Source organism: Ptychodera flava, chromosome 1 (genome assembly GCF_041260155.1).
Source record: "Ptychodera flava strain L36383 chromosome 1, AS_Pfla_20210202, whole genome shotgun sequence".
Taxonomy (NCBI): Eukaryota; Metazoa; Hemichordata; class Enteropneusta; family Ptychoderidae; genus Ptychodera; species Ptychodera flava.
In genome coordinates this window covers 62,000,683-62,026,151 of record NC_091928.1, presented here as the reverse complement: position 1 = coordinate 62,026,151, position 25,469 = coordinate 62,000,683, and the positions used below count along the sequence as shown (strand labels likewise).

Sequence of the window (25,469 nt, the reverse complement as noted above, 5' to 3'; positions counted from 1 at the left end):
GACGTAAATCGTGATAAGCAAGTCTTGGTTACTTTAATTAGAATGTAATTAACTCTCGTTTATATTATTATAAGCAGTAGTATCAAGTTGAACAAGCTGATATTGACAAGTTGGTCGGCTGTTGGAGGTTAAAAGCTGTAAAAATAAATGTATGCTTGTTTGCATGTCTATCTGTCTGTCTGTCTGTCTGTATGTATGTATGTTAGTTAGTATGTGCGGATGTATGTCCGTCCACATTAAAAACTCCTAAATCGCAGCACCTAACAGCTTAGTATTTGGTGGACAGGTGCACTCAAGGGTGGAGATGTGAATTTGTTGAAAGAAACATGTCAAAGTCAAAAATATGCAAATGAAGGGGAAGAAAGGAAAAATCCTGCAAATTGCTAAAACCCTGTAGCCACTGGCCAGATTTGGTTGAAACTTGGTATGCAGGCTCTTTATAGTGACTTAAGTTACATTTCTTCAAATTGTTGTGAAATTTTGAAAGTTGTATTTTTTGTGCGATTTTCTCGTTTTGTTTTGTTTTTTTTTGTCAAAAAATCTTTTATGAAAGCGCTCATCCCATTGCCTTGAAAACTTGTATGTATGATCCTAGGGTTGGCCTTTGTCAGATTTGTTCAAATTGTGGTGAAATTTTCATATTTGTATTTTGGGGGCAATTTTCCCATTTTTTGTCAAAAAATCATTTTCTCCCAAAGTATTTGTTGGATTGCTGTAAAACATGATAGTCTTGATCCTAGGGTTGTTTTCTGTCAGATGTGTAAAAGTCATTATGAGATGGAGCATTTCATATTGCTGGGGTATAAGATTAATTTGGACTTGCAATGGAATTTTCTTAGTAATCAACCTTTAAGAATGCAATGTCATGTGTACTAGTGCTTAGTATCTCTGTAAAATGGGAGGACAGTGTCATTGACACTATTTTTTGTCATTTTTGGTCAAAAAATCTTAAACATTCTTTCCTTTAAAATCACTGGACAGATAGGATTTATATTTGTGTACAGATGCCCCAGGATAAGAATAGTTGGATATGTGAACATTGTCCTGATGTATGCAAATTTATATTATTAAGACAATTTTGTCATTTTTGGTCTAGAAAACTTGTTCTCAAAAACTACTAGTCTGATAGATTTGTAATTTGGTATAAAAGTCCCCATGGCTGTTATTAGATAAATCTTCTGCTCAAAGTGTTGTAAAACCTCCAATTTTGTATATTTTAAGTAATTTTCTCAGTCTGTGACCTTAAATGACCTATACCAACCCAGGATATGTTGTGAGACGGTGTTGAAGGCTGTGAACATAATTTTGTCATATTTGATATCAATTTGTAGTAAAATATAATCCAGAAAACAAGCTAAGGCTAATTTTTTCATAGCAGTCCAATTTTGCAACTTTTCCATGTAAGACACACAAGAACTAATTGGAAACTTGGATCCAGGATAATTCCAGATGTCAAAATCACCCACATAGTGGAAGGCATTTCACTATATGTAACTAACTTAAGTGCTGTTTACCTTTTAATGATAGCACTCATAGCATTATTTAAAAAAACCCCAAGGTTGTAAATAGTTGACATATACTTTTTACATTTCCTGCCATCTGGCCATTGTAGCCCTTTATATAAACGTGGTCAATACCAAGGGATGGAACATTTGATATGGAGGGGGATGGGGGATCGGGATCAAGAAGAGGTGATGAGGTAGCATTATTTTTTTCACCTGATCCTTTGTACATTGTTTTTTCACCACTCTCCTACCTTTTCTTTCTATCAAGCTTTCTCTGGCTGATTATTTGAGGACGTTTGCTTATGTGTAGAATCTGCTTGTCCCGTTGCTATAGAAGTGGACATTCATGTTTTGAAAGTTGACCTCCAGCACCTAAGTTGCAGACCTTAATTGCTTTTTTCATTCTTGTTTTTCTGGTTTAAATATTTTTTGAATGACCAATTCAAACCAAATGTGAACACGTTGTCCTCGACGGTATTTTTGTCTTGTTGACATTGACTTTTATCCTGTCAAGTTCAAATGTCCACCATCAAGTTAGGTTGTCTAAAACTAGTGAAGCACATAACATGGCCCATTAGTTGACCTTCAATAAACGTTTGTACAAATGATTTTTACTGAGTAAACTTACTACATAATACCATGCCAAGAAGTTGAAAATGGGTGGGTTTTTGGATCAGTACCAATTTTTATTGACTTGACAGATGGTGAAGTGATACTGTTTGGCAGGATAAAGTTAGTAAAATTATCTCAAAATGCTGTGCTCTTTGTGTAAGTCCCACCATGAAATAGTGATAGAGGGAACCCAAAAATGATCCCTTACTTCATTGTAAAGTCTGCAATGTATCACAGTTCTTTATCAAATATATCCTGTCACTGTTCTCAAACGAAGCCCACAGTTCTGATCAGACAGGTTTTCTGCTTTCAGGTACATGTACTGGAGTGATTGGAAAGACAGGCCGATGATAGAAAGAGCAAATTTAGATGGTACAAATAGAAAGACATTGATCAAAGATATCGGACGTGCCAATGGACTTACTATAGACTACAAAGAAAGGCGGATGTATTGGGCAGATCTAGACACAAATATGATCGAATCAGCTGATTTGTTAGGTAAGCAGATTCAATAATAATAATAAGAAAGTTTCTGTGTATTGAACCACCTGGGTATAGCATAATAAAATCACCTTTTTCCAGACACCATGGCCCTTTTCCTGTAGATTAATCACCTTCTTCCAGACGCCACAGCTCTTTCCGTATGGATAAAGAACCTTCTTCCAGACACAATACCTCTTTTCCCACAAATTAATCAAGGATTCTACACCAAGCAGCTTTCCCTTAAAGCCCCTGTAGCTGTAACTCTTGAAATTTGTTGACCTGGAAAAGGCTTTCTATTTTTTTCTTTCTACAAATTTAAAGGATATAGTCTTTTACTACTTAAAAATTAGACAAGTAAATTTAAATTTTAACCGTTATTTTGATTTCCCGCCATTTATAAAAACTGGTAATATTACAAAGAAAACAAACCATATGATGTCCCAGTTGAAAACATTCAGCACTATGCATTATATTGAATTACTGCTCTGTTGTTTCTGTGAAGATTCCAATGCAGATATGCAAGATCTATAGTGTTTTTGCTTTATTTGCATGAGGGCACCATTTTACATTTGGGAAAACGTTTATTATTTATCTTGATCAAAGTTTCACATGCAGATCCAGTGGACAGTTTATTAGTCTCCACGGACACCGTCCAGGGGGACTTATAGGTTTGGTCATGTCCGTCTTTGTGTGTGTGCGTGCGTGCGTGCGTCCGTCTGTGCGTCCGTCTGTCCGTCCGTTCACGTAGATATCTCAGATACGCCTGGAGCGATTTCATTCAAACTTGGTACATAGATTACTTCATATGTCATACATATGCACGTCGATTTGTTTTTTGATACGATCCAATATGGCCGCCAGGCTGCCATTTTATTACGATTTTTTCATGTACAGAGCCATAACTCAGGCATATCTAAACCGATTTTATTCTAATTTGGTACAAGGACATTGAGCTATGTCATACATATGCACATCGATTTGGTTTGTGATACGATCCAATATGGCTGCCAGGCGGCCATTTTATTGCGATTTTTTCATGTATAGAGCCATAACTCAGGCATATCTCAACTTATTTTATTCAAAGTGGGTACAAGGACATTGAGCTATGTCATACATATGCACATCGATTTGTTCTGTGAAACGATCCAATATGGCTGCCAGGCGGCCATTTTTTTAATGATTTTTTCATGTACAGAGCCATAACTCAGACATGTTTCAACTGATTTTATTAGTCCCCACAGACACCGTCCGGGGGGACTTATAGGTTTGGTCATGTCCGTGCGTGCGTGCGTGCGTGTGTGCGTGCGTCCGTCCGTTCACACAGATATCTCAGAGATGCAAAAAGTGATTTCATTCAAACTTAGTACAAGGATTACTTCATATATCATACAGATGCACGTCGATTTGTTTTGGGATACGATCCAATATGGCCGCCAGGCGGCCATTTTATTACGATTTTTTCATGTACAGAGTCATAACTCAGACATGCTTCAACCAATTTTATTCAAAGTTGGTACAAGGACATTGACCAATGTCATAGATATGCACGTCAATTTTCTTTGTGATACGATCCAATATGGCCGCCAGGCGGCCATTTTATTACGATTTTTTCATGTACAGAGCCATAACTCAGACATGTTTCAACTGATTTTATTCAAAGTTGGTACAAGGACATTGACCAATATCATAGATATGCACGTCAATTTTTTTTGTGATACGATCCAATATGGCCGCCAGGCGGCCATTTTATTATGATTTTTTCATGTACAGAGCCACAACTCAGACATGTTTCAACCGATTTTATTCAACATTGCTACAAGGACATTGACCAATTTCATAGATATGCACGTCGATTTGTTTTGTGATACAATCCAATATGGCCACTAGGCGGCCATTTTATTACAATTTTTTCATATACAGAGGCATAACTCCGGCATTTCTCAACCGATTTTATTCAAAGTTGGTACAAAGGACATTGACCAATGTCATAGATATGCACGTCAATTTGTTTTGTGATACGATCCAATATGGCTGCTGTGTGGTCATTTTGTTACGATTTTTTCATATACAGAGGCATAACTCAGGCATATCTCAACTGATTTTATTCAAAGTTGGTACAAGGACATTGACCTATGTCATACATATGTACGTCGATTTTTTATGTGATACGATCCAATATGGTTGCTAGGCAGCCATTTTATTACGATGTTTTCATGTACAGAGCCATAACTCAGACATATTTCAACCAGTATCATTCAAAGTTGACATTGACCTATTTCATACATATGCTCGTCAATTTGTTTCACGTCATGTAGCAGTAACATGTCAATTATTGAAGTTTCGTAAGTAGGCTGATATGTCAAGAAATATGTACTGCATCAAATTCATGAAACTTTATACAGATGTTAACCGATGTTAAGCTCACATTGCTTTAACATTGATTGAAAAAGACATTTATCAGTGTCATTTTAATTAATTTGTAATTGCATAAGTAATGAACTTTCCTAATTAGGGTGATATAGCCACAAATTAATACAACGTCAAATGTGATGAAACTTGATACAGATGTTGATCTCATAGTGTTATAATACTACATCAAACTTTATGAAATATGGTACAGTGATAATCTGTTAAGTGTTAGAATTGTATGCAAAAATGTTTTGCAACATCCTGTTGATTAATTCCTAGTTGACTCATTTTATGAACTTTAGGATGGTGGCCTACATTGGTTTTATGTTTTCATCACCATGGAACTCATTCTTGGCCATTGAGCGCCATCTGTATCAAAGTATTTTTATCACAGACCTAATTAAAGGGATATAGTCGTCGGAACTGCGCTCAAAGGTCGTATGGGACCCATACGACCCATGGCAACAATGTATCCAAGGCACAATGGTGATTGATGAAAGTTAAAACATTTCTGTCATAATCTATCATCGTATAATTTAAATGTTGCAGCTATAATGATGAGGTGCATCTTGATATCATGCACGAAATACATTGTTTGTAAACGAGAAACTTGCACAGGCGCAGTTCCGACGACTATATCCCTTTAATGAAGAGGACTCTATCCTCTCTGAGGACATGTAATCAAGTACCCATTATTAACAAGTGGGGACTGTGTCATCAACGATGACTTGTTCAAAGTTGGTACAAGGACATTGACCAATGTCATAGACATGCACGTCGATTTGGTTTGTGATACGATCCAATATGGCCGCCAGGCTGCCATTTAATTACGATTTTTTCATGTACAGAGCCATAACTCAGGCATATCTAAACCGATTTTATTCTAATTTGGTACAAGGACATTGACCTATGTCATACATATGCACGTCGATTTGTTTTGTGATACGATCCAATATGGCCGCCAGGCGGCCATTTTGTTACGATTTTTTCATATACAGAGCCATAACTCAGGCATATCTCAACTCATTTATTCAAAGTTGGTACAAGGACATTGACCTATGTCATACATATGTACGTCGATTTTTTATGTGATACGATCCAATATGGTTGCTAGGCAGCCATTTTATTACGATGTTTTCATGTACAGAGCCATAACTCAGACATATTTCAACCAGTATCATTCAAAGTTGACATTGACCTATTTCATACATATGCTCGTCAATTTGTTTCACGTCATGTAGCAGTAACATGTCAATTATTGAAGTTTCGTAAGTAGGCTGATATGTCAAGAAATATGTACTGCATCAAATTCATGAAACTTTATACAGATGTTAACCGATGTAAGCTCACATTGCTTTAACATTGATTGAAAAAGACATTTATCAGTGTCATTTTAATTAATTTGTAATTGCATAAGTAATGAACTTTCCTAATTAGGGTGATATAGCCACAAATTAATACAACGTCAAATGTGATGAAACTTGATACAGATGTTGATCTCATAGTGTTATAAATACTGCATCAAACTTTATGAAATATGGTACCAGTGATAATCTGTTACGTGTTAGAATTGTATGCAAAAATGTTTTGCAACATCCTGTTGATTAATTCCTAGTTGACTCATTTTATGAACTTTAGGATGGTGGCCTACATTGGTTTTATGTTTTCATCACCATGGAACTCATTCTTGGCCATTGAGCGCCATCTGTATCAAAGTATTTTTATCACAGACCTAATTAAAGGGATATAGTCGTCGGAACTGCGCTCAAAGGTCGTATGGGACCCATACGACCCATGGCAACAATGTATCCAAGGCACAATGGTGATTGATGAAAGTTAAAACATTTCTGTCATAATCTATCATCGTATAATTTAAATGTTGCAGCTATAATGATGAGGTGCATCTTGATATCATGCACGAAATACATTGTTTGTAAACGAGAAACTTGCACAGGCGCAGTTCCGACGACTATATCCCTTTAATGAAGAGGACTCTATCCTCTCTGAGGACATGTAATCAAAGTACCCATTATTAACAAGTGGGGACTGTGTCATCAACGATGACTTGTTCAAAGTTGGTACAAGGACATTGACCAATGTCATAGACATGCACGTCGATTTGGTTTGTGATACGATCCAATATGGCCGCCAGGCTGCCATTTAATTACGATTTTTTCATGTACAGAGCCATAACTCAGGCATATCTAAACCGATTTTATTCTAATTTGGTACAAGGACATTGACCTATGTCATACATGTGCACGTCAATTTGGTTTGTGATACGATCCAATATGGCCTCCAGGTGGCCATTTTGTTACGATTTTTTCATGTACAGAGCCATAACTCAGGCATATCTCAACCAATTTTATTCAAAGTTGGTACAAGGACATCGACCTATGTAATATATATGCACATTGATTTGTTTTGTGAAACGATCCAATATGGTCGCTGTGTGGCCATTTTGTTACTTTTTCATGTACAGAACCATAACACAGACATGTATCAAGCAAATTTATTCAAAGTTGGTACAAGGAGATTGACTTATGTCATACATATGCACGTCAATTTGTTTTGTGATACGATCCAATATGGCTGCTGTGTGGCGATTTTGTTATGATTTTTTTCATGTACAGAGCCATAACTCAGGCATATCTCAACCGATTTTATTCAAAGTTGGTACAAGGACATTAACCTATGTCATACATATGTAAGTCAATTTGTTTTATGATATGATCCAATATGGCTGCATGGCAGCCATTTTGTTACAATTTTTTCATGTCCTTAGCCAAAACTAGGGCACGTCTCAACCGATTTTATTCACCGATTTTGTTCAAACTTAGTAAAAGTACATCACAGACCTAATTCATGAAGAGGACTCTATCCTCTCTGAGGGCTTGTAAGCAAAGTACCCATTAACAAGTGGGGACTGTGTCATCTACGATGACTTGTTATACTTGTATAAACACCGCTTAATGAGTACATTCCCACGAACTTGCTTTAGTTTGGAAGTAAAATCACAAAAATAATGCTGAAAGATACAGCTATTGGGCTTTTAAGTGGGAAGTCATATATACAAGTGATGACTTCATAGACAACTCTACCACTTCCATTTATTTTCTTTGTTATACCTTACTGGAACTAAGTCCCCTACCTCAGCATGTAGTATACCTAGCTGGATTGGGGAGCTTGTTGAAAAATTATTGATGTACATCTGTCAAATGTGTTTGAAACAAATATACTTGCAACTTTCCAGTTTATTGCTTGTGTTAATTTTTGCAACATCTGTAACCAGGTGGTAATCGGCGACCAGTGATAGAGGATAAGCTGCCGAATCCGTTTGGTCTAACACAGTATCAAGATTACATATACTGGGCAGATTGGAATACACATAGCATTGAAAGAGCCAATAAAACCAGCGGTGAAAACAGAACTAGAATACAGGGTGATCTACAGTATGTCATGGATATCTTAGTTTTTCATGCTTCAAGACAATCAGGTTAGTGTTATTGTAATACACATATTACTTTCTAGATATTTTTATTTTCATGTCAACAAATATCCATTTTACCATTTTTGTCAATATTCTGTAAAGCCTAGTGAATCTTAAAACTTAAACTGTATCCTGCCCCTTTTTTTTTTGCTGAAATGGTCAAATATAGCAAAGTCAAAATAGTGGTATGTCTGTGTTTTATGACATGAAATATATTTTATTTTTTCAGGTTGGAATCCATGTGCAGTGTCCAATGGTGGCTGTGAATACCTGTGTTTTGCTGATCCAGAACCAGTGGAGGAGGAAAGTAGATCTCACTGTTCATGTCCAACACACTACACTCTGAACAGTGATGGTAAAACTTGCACTGGTATGTCAAATATTTCTCTGTTGTCTACTGATTGATTTTAGTTGTTATAATGTTTTTGTGCACACCTTTTTTGAACATGTAGGCTGCAGACCTCAACGGTGTCCAATGTTGCTACCATGTCTTTGTGTGTGTGTGTCCATCGATCATTGGTAAGATTTTGTACCAGTCACAATTTAAACCATTGGTCAGCATGTTATGCAATTTGGTATGTAGCATAATCATGGGAAGATCAAGATCTGATTTGATCTTCATTAATGAATCATTTAATGAATGGTAATTTGCATAATTAATGAATTTGTACAGTTGGCTGTATCTCAAGGCACAAAATTAATATGTCAATCATGTGTATGTTGTCAACAACAAGATACAGTTAATTGTTAAGGTTTTATGTCATTTGGTACTTCATAGTGTTCACGGTTAACAATCGAGGGTTCGTCAAAAGGGATTCCTGCGGTCGTGTTGGACTCAAAACATTGGTATTTTTTTCAAGCCTTTGAATACTCTTAGTCCATGGTAAAGTCTTTTCTGTGAACAAGAAATCCGACCCTTTATGTACTTGGTGTCCACTTAGGTCTTACAAAATTGTCAGCCAAAGTGATTACTGTTGAGATAAGGGAAAATTGGCACACAGTAATTGACATTGTAATTTATATGAATAATGTAGTTAAAACTTCAACTTGAAATATCCCCATAGAAAGTCCACATGGCTGAAAATCACTCCATAGTGATTCAAAAGTGAAGATAAAATCAGGAAAATCACATTTTAGAGGTATCCTGCATAAAGTGACGTCAGTCCTTGGATACACATTTGAACGTTCTGATTTTGAAAAAAATCTGGAATGTCATTAGTTACGTACAATTTACTGCTGATGTAGAACAACTTGTAGAAATATTAATGTCACAAACCATTTTCTGTTGTTTGTTTCTTCCCTCAGCTCCAGAATCTTTCTTGTTGTTCAGTCAAAAGAACTCTGTGAGTCGTATGACTGTCAGCTTTGACGACTGTCCTGATGTGATTTTACCAATCCATGGACTCAGAAATATCAGAGATATTGACTATGACTACAGAACCAAAAAAGTCTACTGGGTGGATGGAAAAACAAAAACAGTCAAAAGATCAAAAGACAATGGATTAGAGGTGAGATATAGTGATTAAAATTGCTGTATTGAATATAGCTTTTGTAGTCTGCATGAGTTCTTCAGTGTCCATTCAAAGTACAAAAATATGTGCACACATGCAAGAAAATTTGTATGACTTTTCTCCATGTTGCATAGGGCTATGCCTGTATATCAACTGATAAATGTTAGTATAATAGGAATCAATCAAACAGAGACATAATGCAACCCACCCTCCGCGGCCCAGCTATCGAAAAAAGACAAGCACATGATCAGTCATGTGTCACAATTCATGTTGGCTTGCCTATGGCATTGTTTATTATAGTTCAGGTTCATGCCGCTATCAGTTACCTTGTTTAATATTGTGGTTATCTTTTTATATTTCCAGATACAGTCAACGACTTTGAATCATCATTCTAGTGTTACTAGTTATTGTAATGTTGTTATAGATTTGGGTTACAAATCAAATACAAGATGATTTGCATATGTCTCTGCCTGTTTGACTGATTCCTAATAGTGCACACATGCAATTTACTCTCAGTCGCCATATCATTCTAGATGTATTGACATGTTGTCATGTTTAAAATGATGTATACCTAGTTGCTTGATGATGAATAGTTTGATCATTGTTCAGGTTGATGATACAAAAATTAGCCAAAGGTATTTACATACTGAATAACTTTTCATTTTGGTGTTTATGCCAACAGCCGGAGACATTTCTGACTAATCCCAGTGGTAACCAGATTCATCCCTATGACATTGCAATTGATGCATATAGTCGTCATTTGTACTGGACATGTTCACAAAACAATGTTATCAATGTAACAAGATTGGACATGACGTCAATAGGTGTAGTTGTTGATGGTGATAATGAAAAACCGAGATCTATTGTACTTAATCCAGCCAAAGGGTAAGTGACTGTTTATGTACATATCTTTTGTTCTATGACTAATATTACAAGGTTGGCAGTTCCAGACAACACATTGTCTGCAACTGTTGATTTTGCCTGTGTTTTGGATTTTGAAATGTGAACCAATGAGAGTGAGGTCAGTGACAACTGACATATGAACCAATGAGAGTGAGGTCAGTAATGACTGACATGTGAACCAATGAGAGTGAGGACAGTGATGACTGACACGTGAACCAATGAGAGTGTGGTCAGTGATGAATGACATGTGAACCAATGAGAGTGAGGACAGTGATGACTGACATATGAAGCAATGAGAGTGAGGTCAGTCATTACTGACATGTGAACCAATGAGAGTGAGGACAGTGATGACTGACATATAAACCAATGAGAGTGAGGTCAGTGACGACTGACATATGAAGCAATGAGAGTGAGGTCAGTAATGACTGACATGTGAACCAATGAGAGTGAGTCAGTGATGACTGACATGTGAACCAATGAGAGTGAGGTCAGTAATGACTGACATGTGAACCAATGAGAGTGAGGTCAGTGATGACTGACATGTGAACCAATGAGATGAGGACAGTGATGCTGACATGTGAACCAATGAGAGTGAGGTCAGTAATGAATTACATGTGAACCAATGAGAGTGAGGACAGTGATGAATGACATGTGAACCAATGAGAGTGAGGTCAGTAATGAATGACATGTGAACCAATGAGAGTGAGGACAGTGATGACTGACATGTGAACCAATGAGAGTGAGGTCAGTAATGAATTACATGTGAACCAATGAGAGTGAGGTCAGTGATGAATGACATGTGAACCAATGAGAGTGAGGTCAGTAATTACTGACATGTGAATCAATGAGATGAGGACAGTGATGACTGACATGTGAACCAATGAGAGTGAGGTCAGTAATGAATTACATGTGAACCAATGAGAGTGAGGACAGTGATGACTGACATGTGAACCAATGAGAGTTAGGTCAGTGGTGACTGACATGTGAACCAATGAGAGTGAGGTCAGTGATGACTGTCATATGAACCAATGAGAGTGAGGACAGTGATGACTGACATATGAACCAATTAGAGTGAGGACAGTGATGACTGACATGTGAACCAATGAGAGTGAGGTCAGTGATGACTGACATGTGAACCAATGAGAGTGAGGACAGTGATGACTGACATGTGAACCAATGAGAGTGAGGACAGTGATGACTGACATATGAACCAATGAGAGTGAGGTCAGTAATGACTGACATGTGAACCAATGAGAGTGAGGACAGTGATGACTGACATATGAACCAATGAGATTGAGGTCAGTGATGAATGACATGTGAACCACTGAGAGTGAGGACAGTGATGACTGACATATGAACCAATGAGAGTGAGGTCAGTAATGACTGACATGTGAACCAATGAGAGTGAGGACAGTGATGACTGACATGTGAACCAATGAGAGTGAGGACAGTGATGACTGACATGTGAACCAATCAGAGTTAGGTCAGTGATGACTGACATGTGAACCAATGAGAGTGAGGACAGTGATGACTGACATATGAACCAATTAGAGTGATGTCAGTGATGCATGACATGTGAAACAATGAGAGTGAGGTCAGTCATTACTGACATGTGAACCAATGAGAGTGAGGTCAGTGATGACTGACATCTGAACCAATGAGAGTTAGGTCAGTGATGACTGACACGTGAACCAATGAGAGTGTGGTCAGTGATGAATGACATGTGAACCAATGAGAGTGAGGACAGTGATGACTGACATGTGAACCAATGAGAGTGTGGTCAGTGATGACTGACATGTGAACCAATGAGAGTGAGGTCAGTAATGACTGACATGTGAACCAATGAGAGTGAGGACAGTGATGACTGACATGTGAACCAATGAGAGTGAGGACAGTGATGACTGACATGTGAACCAATGAGAGTGAGGTCAGTGATGAATGACATGTGAACCAATGAGAGTGAGGTCAGTAATTACTGACATGTGAACCAATGAGAGTGAGGACAGTGATGACTGACATGTGAACCAATGAGAGTGAGGACAGTGATGACTGACATATGAACCAATGAGAGTGAGGTCAGTAATGAATGACATGTGAACCAATGAGAGTGAGGACAGTGATGACTGACATGTGACCAATGAGAGTGAGGACAGTGATGACTGACATATGAACCAATGAGAGTGAGGACAGTGATGACTGACATGTGAACCAATGAGAGTGAGGTCAGTAATGACTGACATGTGAACCAATGAGAGTGAGGACAGTGATGACTGACATGTGAACCAATGAGAGTGAGGACAGTGATGACTAACATGTGAACCAATGAGAGTGAGGACACTGATGACTGACATGTGGACCAATGAGAGTGAGGTCAGTGTCCAAATGAATAACTCCAGTTGACGCGTGATTTTGATGTTTTGACGCGACATTTTCTATGGATGCGTCAAAAATACACGCAGCCAAAAATCCTAGCGCGACCTCTGTGTAAATAACATTGGAAAGACGATTGCTGCCTTTATTCGTGATTTCTAGATCAAGTGGAGAACATAAACATTGTCTAGTGATATTACATATATTGATTATTTTGTATTATTGATGTAGGTACATGTACTGGACTAATCTTGTTGAGAATCCACGCATTGAGAAAGCTGCAATGGATGGGGGTGACAGACAAGTTGTTGTAGCAACTGGACTTGGCAATCCTGGAGCCTTGGCAATTGATTACCATACTGAGAAAATATTCTGGTCAGATATGGCTCTTCTTAGGATAGAAAGTTCAGATTTAAATGGTAAGTCTGTTGTACGCACCATGTACTAATGTACATGTTGTTCTGATCATTTCTAGTTTGTTATGTGAATTGATGTTTGTCCATTGCACTTAAGAGTTTTGTATCACCTTAGTGTTTGGTATAAATGTGTATTACAGTGGTTTGCATTAACCTATCGGCAATAGACGGAACTGAACATATTGTCTAAATTGAGGCGTTGTCAACACTGCCAGGTGTAACTGTCAGCTAATCGGTAATAATAGATGCAAGGCATTCAACTGTGCGAAAGTTGGAACTTCGTCTAGCAAGAGGTCAGACGTAGTCAAAACGAGACCACCACACACTTCCACATACAGCCCACTTACTGTCCAAGACTTACCACTTTCTTTCAGGTGTAGTTGTTAGGACTATGTCTGACCTCTTGCAAGACAATGTTTTGACTGGCAGGGTTTGCTCTAACGTTCGCCACAGTTGCAAATAAATGTCCGATGTGGCGAAAAAAAATTGCTACGCCTTCGCCACGCATGGCGAAAGCTCGTGACCAGGTGCCGTGTTGACCCTAGACGCCTTCGAAAGTCACGTCAGTCCTGCGATCCCAGACTGACGGTTTTCCAGAAGGACCAATAATTTCGACATGTGGGTGGTCATTGTGATCGATCCAAAATATGTACTGGATTATTTATGTAGCCTACTACTCTAACAACTAGTTGTTTTTACAAATAAGTCTACGTTATTTTCCGCAATCCAAATTTTCCAGCACAAACGCTGCAAGCATCGTACGAAACATTTGACCACATATGTCATGTCAGGATGCAAACATGAAGGGTAATTTGAGTTCACGCCGGCCAACATAGCAGCCACAACGTATTCAAAACAGCTTGCACCATCGTTAATCACGACGGTTCAGTCACTTTTAACGTATCAAAATAACCTTTACATTGGTCAGACTATCAAAATATTCAGTCATTTAAATATCTAGCCTTTGAACAAAATAATTCGTTGCTTTGTCGTACGTCAACCGATGATCGACGGCAGAGTTCCTGACCATGCAACTGACAGACTAAAATGATGGCGTTGGACTTTGCCCAGAGCTTAAATGAGCTTGCGTGAAAAAGTTTCAAGATCCCCAGTTTGTATACTCCGGTCCGTGTACGGTTTGGGTAGTTTCGAGACACCCAAACAATGCAAATGTGTTACGAATGCACGGTACGATGCGATGTGGCTTGCGGGCAGCTATGATTGCCAACTACAAATAGTTTATTGATTGTTCTCAGCTGGGAAAGAAACTAGGTTTAAAATAGCTTAAGAAAAAAAAGGAAATAAGGAAACCACCGAGAAGAGAACAAAGACAGATGAACCACGGTCTAGACCATGGTTGAACAAATTTCAGCAAGGTTTTTGTCTGTGCATGGAAGTATAAAAAGTGAGACTACAGATAAGTCTGTTGATCATAGATTTGTCGTATTGACGAACTGCTCTTTTGATTTTTCACTGAGTTTGCGAATTTACCTAATTTTCAAGACCTTAACAATTTTTTAATACAAATAATTTTTAGTCCCCGCGGACGAAGTCCGGCGGGGACTTATAGATTGGGTCCCGTCTGTGCGTCCGTCCGTCCGTCCGTCCGTCATCAACAGTTTCTCAGACACTGCTGAACCAATTTCGTTCAAACTCAGCACAAAGGCATAGCACTATGACCTACAGATGCACGTCGATTTATTTTGTGATACGATCCAATATGGCCGCGAGGCGGCCATTTTGTTGCGATTTTTCATGTCTTTGGACCATAACTCAGACATCCTTGAACAGATTCTGTTCAAACTTGGCACAAAGGCATAACACTATGGCCTACATGTGCATGTCAAATTATTTTGCGATACGATCCAACATGGCCGCGAGGCGGCCATTTTGTTTGCGATTTTTTCATGTCTTTGAACCATAACTCAAATATCCTTGAACCGATTCTGTTCAAACTTGGCACAAAGGCATAACACTATGGCTTTTATATCCATCTTAAATTATATCACAATACGATCCAATATGGGCGCGAGGCGGCCATTTTGTTGCGATTTTTCATGTCTTTGGACCATAACTCAGACATCCTTGAACATATTCTGTTCAACCTTGGCACAAAGGCATAACACTATGGCCTACATGTGCATGTCAATTATTTTGCGATACGATCCAACATGGCCGCGAGGCGGCCATTTTGTTTGCGATTTTTTCATGTCTTTGAACCATAACTCAAATATCCTTGAACCGATTCTGTTCAAACTTTGCACAAAGGCATAACACTATGGCCTACATATGCTTGTCAAATTATATTGCGATACGATCCAATATGGGCGTGAGGCGGCCATTTTGTTGGGATCTTTCATGTTTTTGGATCATAACTCAGACATCCTTGAACAGATTCTGTTAAAACTTGGCACAAAGGCATAACACTATGGCCTTCATGTGCATGTAAAATTATTTTTGCGATACGATCCAATATGGGCGTGAGGCGGCCATTTTGTTGGGATCTTTCATGTTTTTGGATCATAACTCAGACATCCTTGAACAGATTCTGTTAAAACTTGGCACAAAGGCATAACACTATGGCCTTCATGTGCATGTAAAATTATTTTGCGATACGATCCAATATGGGCGTGAGGCAGCCATTTTGTTGCGATTTTTCATGTCTTTGGACCATAACTCAGACATCCTTGAACCGATTCTGTTCAAATTTGGCACAAAAGCAAAACATTATGCCCTTCATATGAACGCCACTTTATTTCATGATATGATCCAATATGGCCGACAGGCGTCCATTTTTTTGCGATTTTCTCATGTCTCTGAACCATAAACTCAAACATCCTTGAACTGATTTTGTTCAAACTTGGCACAAAGGCAAAGCACTATGGCATACATATGCATGTATCAATTAACCTTGCGATAGGATCCAATATGGCTGCAGAACTGCCATTTTGTTGGAATTTTGCATGTCTTTGAAGCATAATTCAAAGGTCATTAAACCCATTTTGTCCAAACTTGGCACAAAGATCAAGCACTATGGCACACATACATGTATACATGTCAATTTACTTCGTGACATGTTCCAATATGGCTGCCAGATTGTCATTTTTGGATTTTTTCATGTCTTTGAGGCTTAATCATATGCAAATATTCCTTATCCAATGTTGTGACTTGGTACAAAGATAAAGTACTATGGCATACTTATGCATGTCTACTAATTTTGTGCTACGATCCATATGGTCAATAGACAGCCATTTGATTTCAATTTTATAAACATAGGTCACTGTCCTTCAATGGACTGATTTTGTTTAAACGTGATATGGCTGCATTCTTGTGCACATTAATTTGTTTTATTATATGATCCAAAATGGCTGATTACAACAACATACCCGATCCCATACCATTTCGAAAATTCCACCAACCATGTGTATAGTATGTGCTGTCATGACACTAGAGGCAGTGAGGGCATCGTTATGTGTGATGTAATCAAAAGTTCCTTTAGTGGTCAACACCGGCAGAGATGAGCCTTTTATTGAACGTTCCTCAGATTACTTTATTATGCAAGTCACAGGCCTGATGCACCCGTTGCATCAATGTCATTCCACAGCTACCTAGACACCAAAGATTATGACAAAATGGACAAGCGGGGACTGTGTCATCAACGATGACTTGTCTTGATACTTTATGGACAATGCTTTGCATAGTCAGGCAATCACTGTAATTTTATCCAGATCACCAGATAACGGTATAAAGCAGTTTTCAAATCATGTAAAAAATAAAAAAGAGGAATAATTACTGCCAATGGTTAGACTTTGATGATTTTTTCATAACATGTTGTGCAAGTTTTGTTCCAAGAACTCTATTTGTTGTTTGTGTCATAATGAAGGTTAAAAATAAACAGAAGTTTTTTGTCCCTTTCTATTAAGAGAGGGGTCAATTTATTCACCAGCAATCATGAAATTTGGATCTGAACGGAGTTAAGACCAATTTTTGTTCAATAAATATTTTTTTAATTGAAGGACAGACAACTTTCACAAAGGACCTGGAGTTTTACCGCGCTCCTGGTCATTATTATCTGCAGCTATAAAATTGGCAGAAAATGTGCTCAGCAGTTTATCTGTCAAGGAATTAAAGTACATATGTACAACAGCCCTGGCCCAGCCATGGCCCAACTTTTGGATAATAAAGTACAAACATTATTGAAAATAGGGTTTGTGCAATTTGTATGTGAAATTTATTTGTTGGGTGTGGCTAATAAAAATTGCTTGTGGCTAAAAAAATTTTGATCATTTTAGCCACGCTAACAGACTGTGGCTACAATGAAAAAATTCCTAGCACCAACACTGACTGTGGCAGAGTTACTTTCTCTGTGATTGACTAGTGTTACTGCTTAGCTGATAATTTCACCTGACAGTGTTTGCAACACCTGAATTTGACAATACATGTCAAATTCATGTAATGCCAGAGGGTCCAAGCTGTGCACTGTATATGTGACAAGTGGCTTTCTGAAAACCAATAATTGTGGCAAATTGAGGCAAAAGTTTTAAAGTTACTAAAACTACAAAATTGCTTTTGTGGTTTGTTGGTATATCAGGTAATCTAAATGTGAATTGTTCATTGTGAGCAGTATTTGCTATCTTGTGTACCGACTGTTTCTTGAGTGTGGTAATACAGTGTTTTCAATCGGGCTCAAATCCACCACGCACGGCACCCAGTCACCTTGTGGAGAAGCCACAGACTAAACCACTCTTCCCAATCCCCACTCTCAAAAAAGATTAGTTCAATAACCATGCTTATAGTTGTTGCAATTTTTTTGACTGCGACCCCTCCACACGCTGTAGAGTTCACTATTTTTTCACAACTGGTCAAATACCTTTCAGCTGCACCAAATACTTTCCAAGGGATGACTTATTTTTGATGACTGAAATTTTCATTGGTACATTTTCAAGGCTATTATTTCTATATTTTTCTGACCCATAGCATGTATTTGTTATGCAATGTAACTACATCACTAAATGAATTCACAAGTTTTTTACAGCTCCTTTACTCACACCATAACACCATACTCCTATACAACATAATACCATACTCCAATACACCATAACACAATACTCCAATATACCATAACACCATACTCCTATACACCATAACACCATACTCCAATACACCATAACACCATACTCCTATACACCATACACCATACTCCAAGACGCCATAACACCATACTCCAATATACACCAACAATACTCCAATACACCATAACATCAAACTCCAATACACCATAACACCATACTCCAATACACCATAATACCATACTCCAATACACCATAACACCATACTCCAAGACGCCATAACACCATACTCCAATATACCATAACACCATACTCCTATACACCATAACACCATACTCCAATACACCATAACACCGTACTCCTATACGCCATAACACCATACTCCAATATACCATAACACCATACTCCTATACACAATAACACCATACTCCAATACACCATAACACCATACTCCAAAATACTATAACACCATACTCCTATACACCATAACACCATACTCCAATACACCATAACACCATACTCCTATACACCATACTCCAATATACCATAACACCATACTCCAATACACCATAATACCATACTCCAATACACTATAACACCGTAGTCCTATACACCATAACACCATACTCCAATATACCATAACACCATACTCCTATACACCATAACACCATACTCCAATACACCATAACACCATACTCCTATACACCATACACCATACTCCAAGACGCCATAACTCCATACTCCTATACACCATAACACCATACTCCAATACACCATAATACCATACTCCAATACACCATAACACCGTACTCCTATACACCATAACACCATACTCCAATACACCATAACACCATACTCCAATATACCATAACATCATTCTCCTATACACCATAACACCATACTCCAATGCACCATAACACCATACTCCTATACACCATGCACCATACTCCAAGACGCCATAACACCATACTCCAATATACACCAACCATACTCCAATATACCATAACACCATACTCCAATACACCATAATACCATACTCCAATACACCATAACACTGTACTCCTATACGCCATAACACCATTCTCCAAGACGCCATAACACCATACTCCAAGATACCATAACACCATACTCCTATACACCATAACACCATACTCCAATACACCATAACACCGTACTCCTATACGCCATAACACCATACTCCAATATACCATAACACCATACTCCTATACACCATAACACCATACTCCTATACACCATACTCCTAGACGCCATAACACCATACTCCAATATACCATAACACCATACTCCTATACACCATAACACCATACTCCAATACACCATACTCCAAGACGCCATAACACTATACTCCAATATACACCAACCAAACTCCAATACACCATAACACCATACTCCAATACACCATAATACCATACTCCAATACACTATAACACCGTACTCCTATACGCCATAACACCATACTCCTATACACCATAACACCATACTCCAAGACGCCATAACACCATACTCCAATATACACCATAACACCATACTCCTATACACCAGGGGTTCATTAAGTTTTGAAGTTAGGGGGTCAGAATGATAAAGTAGGCGGCTTACAGCCGAGTTATTGGAGTATTACGGCTTACAAAGCGGTCGTCATGGGGAGAGGGTCTAGGAGGGGGTATTCCCCCTCCCGGCCGAAGGCCCGAAACCCTTATGAGCTAAAATTCACTTTTTACAGCTCACAGTCACTTGAATTTCTGGTATTTTCAGTAGAATTGTCTGCAGTGTTCCAGGACAATTTGTGTTCATATCATAAAAGCCATTTTCCCGGGAGATTAGGCCTAAATATGATAATTCATGATTAAAAATGATAAAATGTGGTAATGTTGACGATATTTTGAACAAAGAAAACTTAAGTCTTAGAATCTAAGAACATCCATGCTTTTAGGAGGTAAACTGTAGTAATGCTATTTTAAGCAGAGTAAACGAGAAACCGTGACGTTTCTTGAATGTACTATGTTATGCTTAAAATTAAGAATCTGTAGATGAAGAACCACTAAGGAGGTAACGATAATTTATTTATCAAGAATGATAACAAATGACAGTGATTACCATATTTCGCAAATAGAAACAAAGACCCTCAAGGTTATTTGACTATATGGGTATGCAAAGTAAGAACCTTGATATAGGATATGAAAATTTGTATGTTCACAAGCTCACATTTGGATATAACCTGACGATCGTTTTTGAAGTGAATTTAGAGATCTGATCCTACTTTAAACCACTCAGGGCGAATTCTGATTAGCGTGGATAGACCGAAAAGTAGTACATACCGTACCTCCAGCTGGTTATATAGGTTCACATTACTAAAATTTGAACTGTAATGGGGAAGTTTTTTCGTGAGAAAAAATCAGGCCATTGCCTTCGAAAACAGTTTAAATCCAGCTAAATATCCTTCTCTTGTTTCTCGGTGCACTTCAAAACCGAAGATCTTACAGCGAGATTGACCTTGCGATCGCTTGTCTTCATTTGTTGATCAACCATTTTGAATTGTGCTCATGACGGCCGACAGGTGTAGTACGCACGTTTTCCTTGCATGGCGAACTTAAAAGCCCCAATAGCTGCAAATGTGTAATAAACCAATCTCAAAATATCCTGAGTTTTCCCAAGAGTTTTCTTTGATTAAAACCCATGAAAGACCCAAAAAGTATATAACACTGTCATAAGTGTTGAAAGTGGCATGTACATTCAAACATTTTAACATAATTTTAGATTTCCCGCCATTCTCAAAAAACTAATCATAATCATATGACAGAGAAAATGAAGATTACAACGACAAAATGTTGGCCACCGTATGTTGTGCGTTCAATTGTAATAGAATCATGCTTGTTTCTGGGATGATCACAATGTGTATGTGCAGGAAATACTGTGTTTTTGTACTTTTCTGTGTGGCGCTATTTAATGAGTGTGGCACCCGTTTATTATTTAACTTGTTAAAATGTGTACGCATGTCCAAATCAGCGAGCAGTGATACTTCTATACACGTCCTTCAGTTAGTACATTTATACGAACCTACTTTGGTTTGAAAATAAAATCATGAAAATAATGCATAAAATTCGCAGCAATTGGGTCTTAAAGGTCACCACATACAAATCATCAATTCAGGTAGCCATTGGAATCGTCCGTTGCAATTCCGATTTTTATTGAGGCGGCAGTATACACAAGACCGTGCTACTACAACATAGTACACGGCGATCGTAGCAGTCGCTCGTCTTCTTGTTTCACATATTATAAGCCGTTAAATAGTTTGATTACACAGTTTGTGATACTTGTCCGTATCATTTCAGAAGGTGAAAAATATTTGAGAGATGCAAGAGTTAAAATTTTCCAAAAAAGTAGCCGGCCAAATCGTTAGAGTAACCGGTCAATTTCGCCGGCTGCCGGCTCTTAATGAAACCCCTGCTATACACCATAACACCATACTCCAATACACCATAACACCATACTCCAATACACCATAACACCATACTCCAATACACCATAACACCATACTCCAATACACCATAACACCATACTCCAATACACCATAACACCGTACTCCTATACACCATAACACCATACTCCAACACACCATAACACCATACTCCAACTCACCATAACACCATACTCCAATATACCATAACACCATACTCCAACTCACCATAACACCATACTCCAATACACCATAACACCATACTCCAATACACCATAACACCATACTCCAACTCACCATAACACCATACTCCAATATACCATAACACCATACTCCAACTCACCATAACACCATACTCCAACTCACCATAACACCATACTCCAACTCACCATAACACCATACTCCAACAAATAGTCAATCTAACTTTCAGTTCTCTCATATTTGCATTGCAGGTGGAAACAGAATGGTTATGGTAGACTCATCATTGATGCAACCCTTAGGTTTAACAGTCTATGGATCTCACTTATACTGGATTGATAAACAGCAGATAATGATAGAGAGAATAAATAAACTGACCAGTCAAAACCGAGAAAAAATATTGGGTCATCTTGAACAAATTAGTGATATACACGCAGTTGAAAATGACCTTGGTTTAATCGGTAAGTCTGCTAAAGGTCTGATTTCAATTGGTTTAAAATTTATACAGGTTGCTCCCATATGAACCAAAAGGCAACTAGACACACTGGATGTCCATTTTGAAGCTCACTGCATTTCTTTTCATCTGCCAGAATAAAACATTTGACCACATCAAAGAAGCTATGTAAATGGCCAAAGAATAGAAGTGGTTTTTTTTATCCTTGACATTTGATAAAAGTGTTACTTGTTCCCTTTCTGTCTTTTCCCACTTCACTTTTTTTGAGATTATTGCAGTAAGGTTTTCAAGAAGGTGAACATGTTGAATTTGTGTTTTTATTAGTGTAAATGTTCGTAGTTAAGAAGTGTTATACGTCAGCTGCCCTGTCAGTGTGGCATGCACAACCTGCCGTGGCAACATCCATCAAGCAATACAACTTGATTTCATTTTATTTGGACTTCTCCATATTATTATTTTCACTTTTTGGAAATTATCTATAGGACTTTCAGAAATCACTCTCAAGGAATATGAAAATGGTTCGTGTACACCAGTGATGTTCAGAATGAACCTACAAAAATTATTTCCCAAAGTACATGGCCAAGAGCTGCATTAATTGAAAGACGGATGCACAATGACAAAATGAATCAGATAATTTCTTTCAGAAGCAGCAGATATTTTGCTATATTATATTCAGTAACAACTCTACAATCGCTATCAACGCTATCTTGAAAAGTTGTTTTGAGAATGCGGGAATTAAACAGTGAAATATTTTAAATGACAAATTTGCTTCACTTTTCCCTTGTGATGACAAAGCTCAGTGTATTTTAGTTTTGAGAGATGTGTAAATACATTTAGATGATTTAGATAAAGATGTTGAAAACATTTTTCTCTCCAGAAACTCATCCGTGTTACATCAACAATGGAGGTTGTTCACACATTTGTTACATCAGAGAAGGTACTGCAAGATGTTCATGTCCCGTAAATTTAGTGCTACTTGATGACATGGCATGTGGTGGTAAGTTTGTAAATATGGATGCATTGATCACCCAAACAAGTCAGAATATTGACCAGACTGCAACAATTTGTATAAATATGGATACATTGATAACTCATGCAAGTCACCATTTTGACCAAACTATGTAACAATTTGTATAAATATGGATACATTGATGATCACTCATGCAAGTCACAATTTTGACCAAACTACGTAACAGTTCGTGTAAATTTGGATACATTGATCGCGCAAACAAGTCAGAACATCGACCAAACTATGTAACAATTTGTGTAAATATGGATACATTACTTCAACACAATATTGACCTAAGGGACCGTCTCAGATTGTCGCAGAAGTTCAAAAAGCGAAATTTATTCGTTTAGGGGGGGAGGGGGTTTGACCTCCATTCAATTAGTGAACTTCACTTTCGCACTTTTATTTTGTGATCACAAGTTTTCGTGTGTTTATTTCAAATTAAAGAAAAACTGCACACTCGTGCCAACAAATTTGTAACTGTTTCCATCTCGTTTGTGCCCCAAACACAATTTACCGATAGGAACATTGTATCCTAAACATTTCATTCATCAAATTATACAAAGACAAAAGTATCATTTTTTTTAAATGTGCTATTTATAAGCGTCTGCTCTAACCACTAGATGTCTTTATTCTCACTTGTTATGCACCTGGTCATAGTCGTTTTAATATGATTGAACATGCCTGGGCCCCCTTGTCAAATTTTTTCGCTTATTTACCGCCCCTACCAAGTACAAATTGCGTGTTCACAAAGACAAACAACAGCACAAGAGATGCAAAAAGGGAAAGTAAAATAAAATGAAACTTTTATGCGGTAAAATGCCCTGTTAGTACTCAAATCTGATCGTTTACTTTAATTGTAATGTGGCAAGGGGAATACGTCTTTAGTAGCTATAGCAAAATGCAACATTGTACTCTCAGGCAGACATGAACATTTCGCACTTTTGAAGTTTCGTTTAGGGGGAGGGGGGAGGGGGTTTTGATCTAAACGAAGAAATTTCGTTTCTTGAACTTCTGCGACAATCTGAGACGGTCCCTAACTATGCAACAGTTCCTATAAATTTGGACTCCACACTTCAACAAGTCACAATATTGACCAAATTATGTGTAATAAACCCTAGGTCTCATGTTTAATGGATTACAACTGAAATTTTTTAATTACAAAATATATCATATTATATTTTTAGAACCACCAACCTGTTCTCCTGAACACTTCACCTGCAAATCTGGGAGTATTGATTGTATTCCATTGGCATGGCGATGTGATAAGGTTGCAGAATGTGATGATCATAGCGATGAACAGGATTGCCGTAAGTTAATGTCAAATTTAAATCACGAGATAAGTTCATTCAAGCCAGCAAACCAAACAACTCAAAGGCACTTTTGGCGATCTGTGGGATCACCTTTGTTCTAATATTTAAGAGGATTATGAAAGTGTGATAGCCTTTTGTTTTCCATTGAAATTGTAATCAAGTAAGTAAATTTTTCTGATGAGACAATCTGGCACCAACACAGGGCCTTTAAAACATGGAATTCACAGAAAAGCCTTCCAATCATACATGGAA

At 37.8% G+C, this 25,469-nt stretch overlaps 1 protein-coding gene across 1 annotated transcript in view; it reads left to right on the top strand.

Annotated features, from left to right (window-relative positions):
- Positions 1-25,469, top strand: part of LOC139142483 (low-density lipoprotein receptor-related protein 6-like) — an 84,396-nt gene that overhangs the window by 41,284 nt on the left and 17,643 nt on the right. The window contains exons 11-19 of the mRNA XM_070712426.1: positions 2,431-2,615; positions 8,302-8,505; positions 8,729-8,869; positions 9,805-10,007; positions 10,693-10,895; positions 13,515-13,702; positions 22,696-22,902; positions 23,773-23,892; positions 25,092-25,214. Of these exons, the coding sequence (XP_070568527.1) occupies positions 2,431-2,615; positions 8,302-8,505; positions 8,729-8,869; positions 9,805-10,007; positions 10,693-10,895; positions 13,515-13,702; positions 22,696-22,902; positions 23,773-23,892; positions 25,092-25,214 (1,574 nt within the window). The remainder of the gene's footprint in view (positions 1-2,430; positions 2,616-8,301; positions 8,506-8,728; positions 8,870-9,804; positions 10,008-10,692; positions 10,896-13,514; positions 13,703-22,695; positions 22,903-23,772; positions 23,893-25,091; positions 25,215-25,469) is intronic.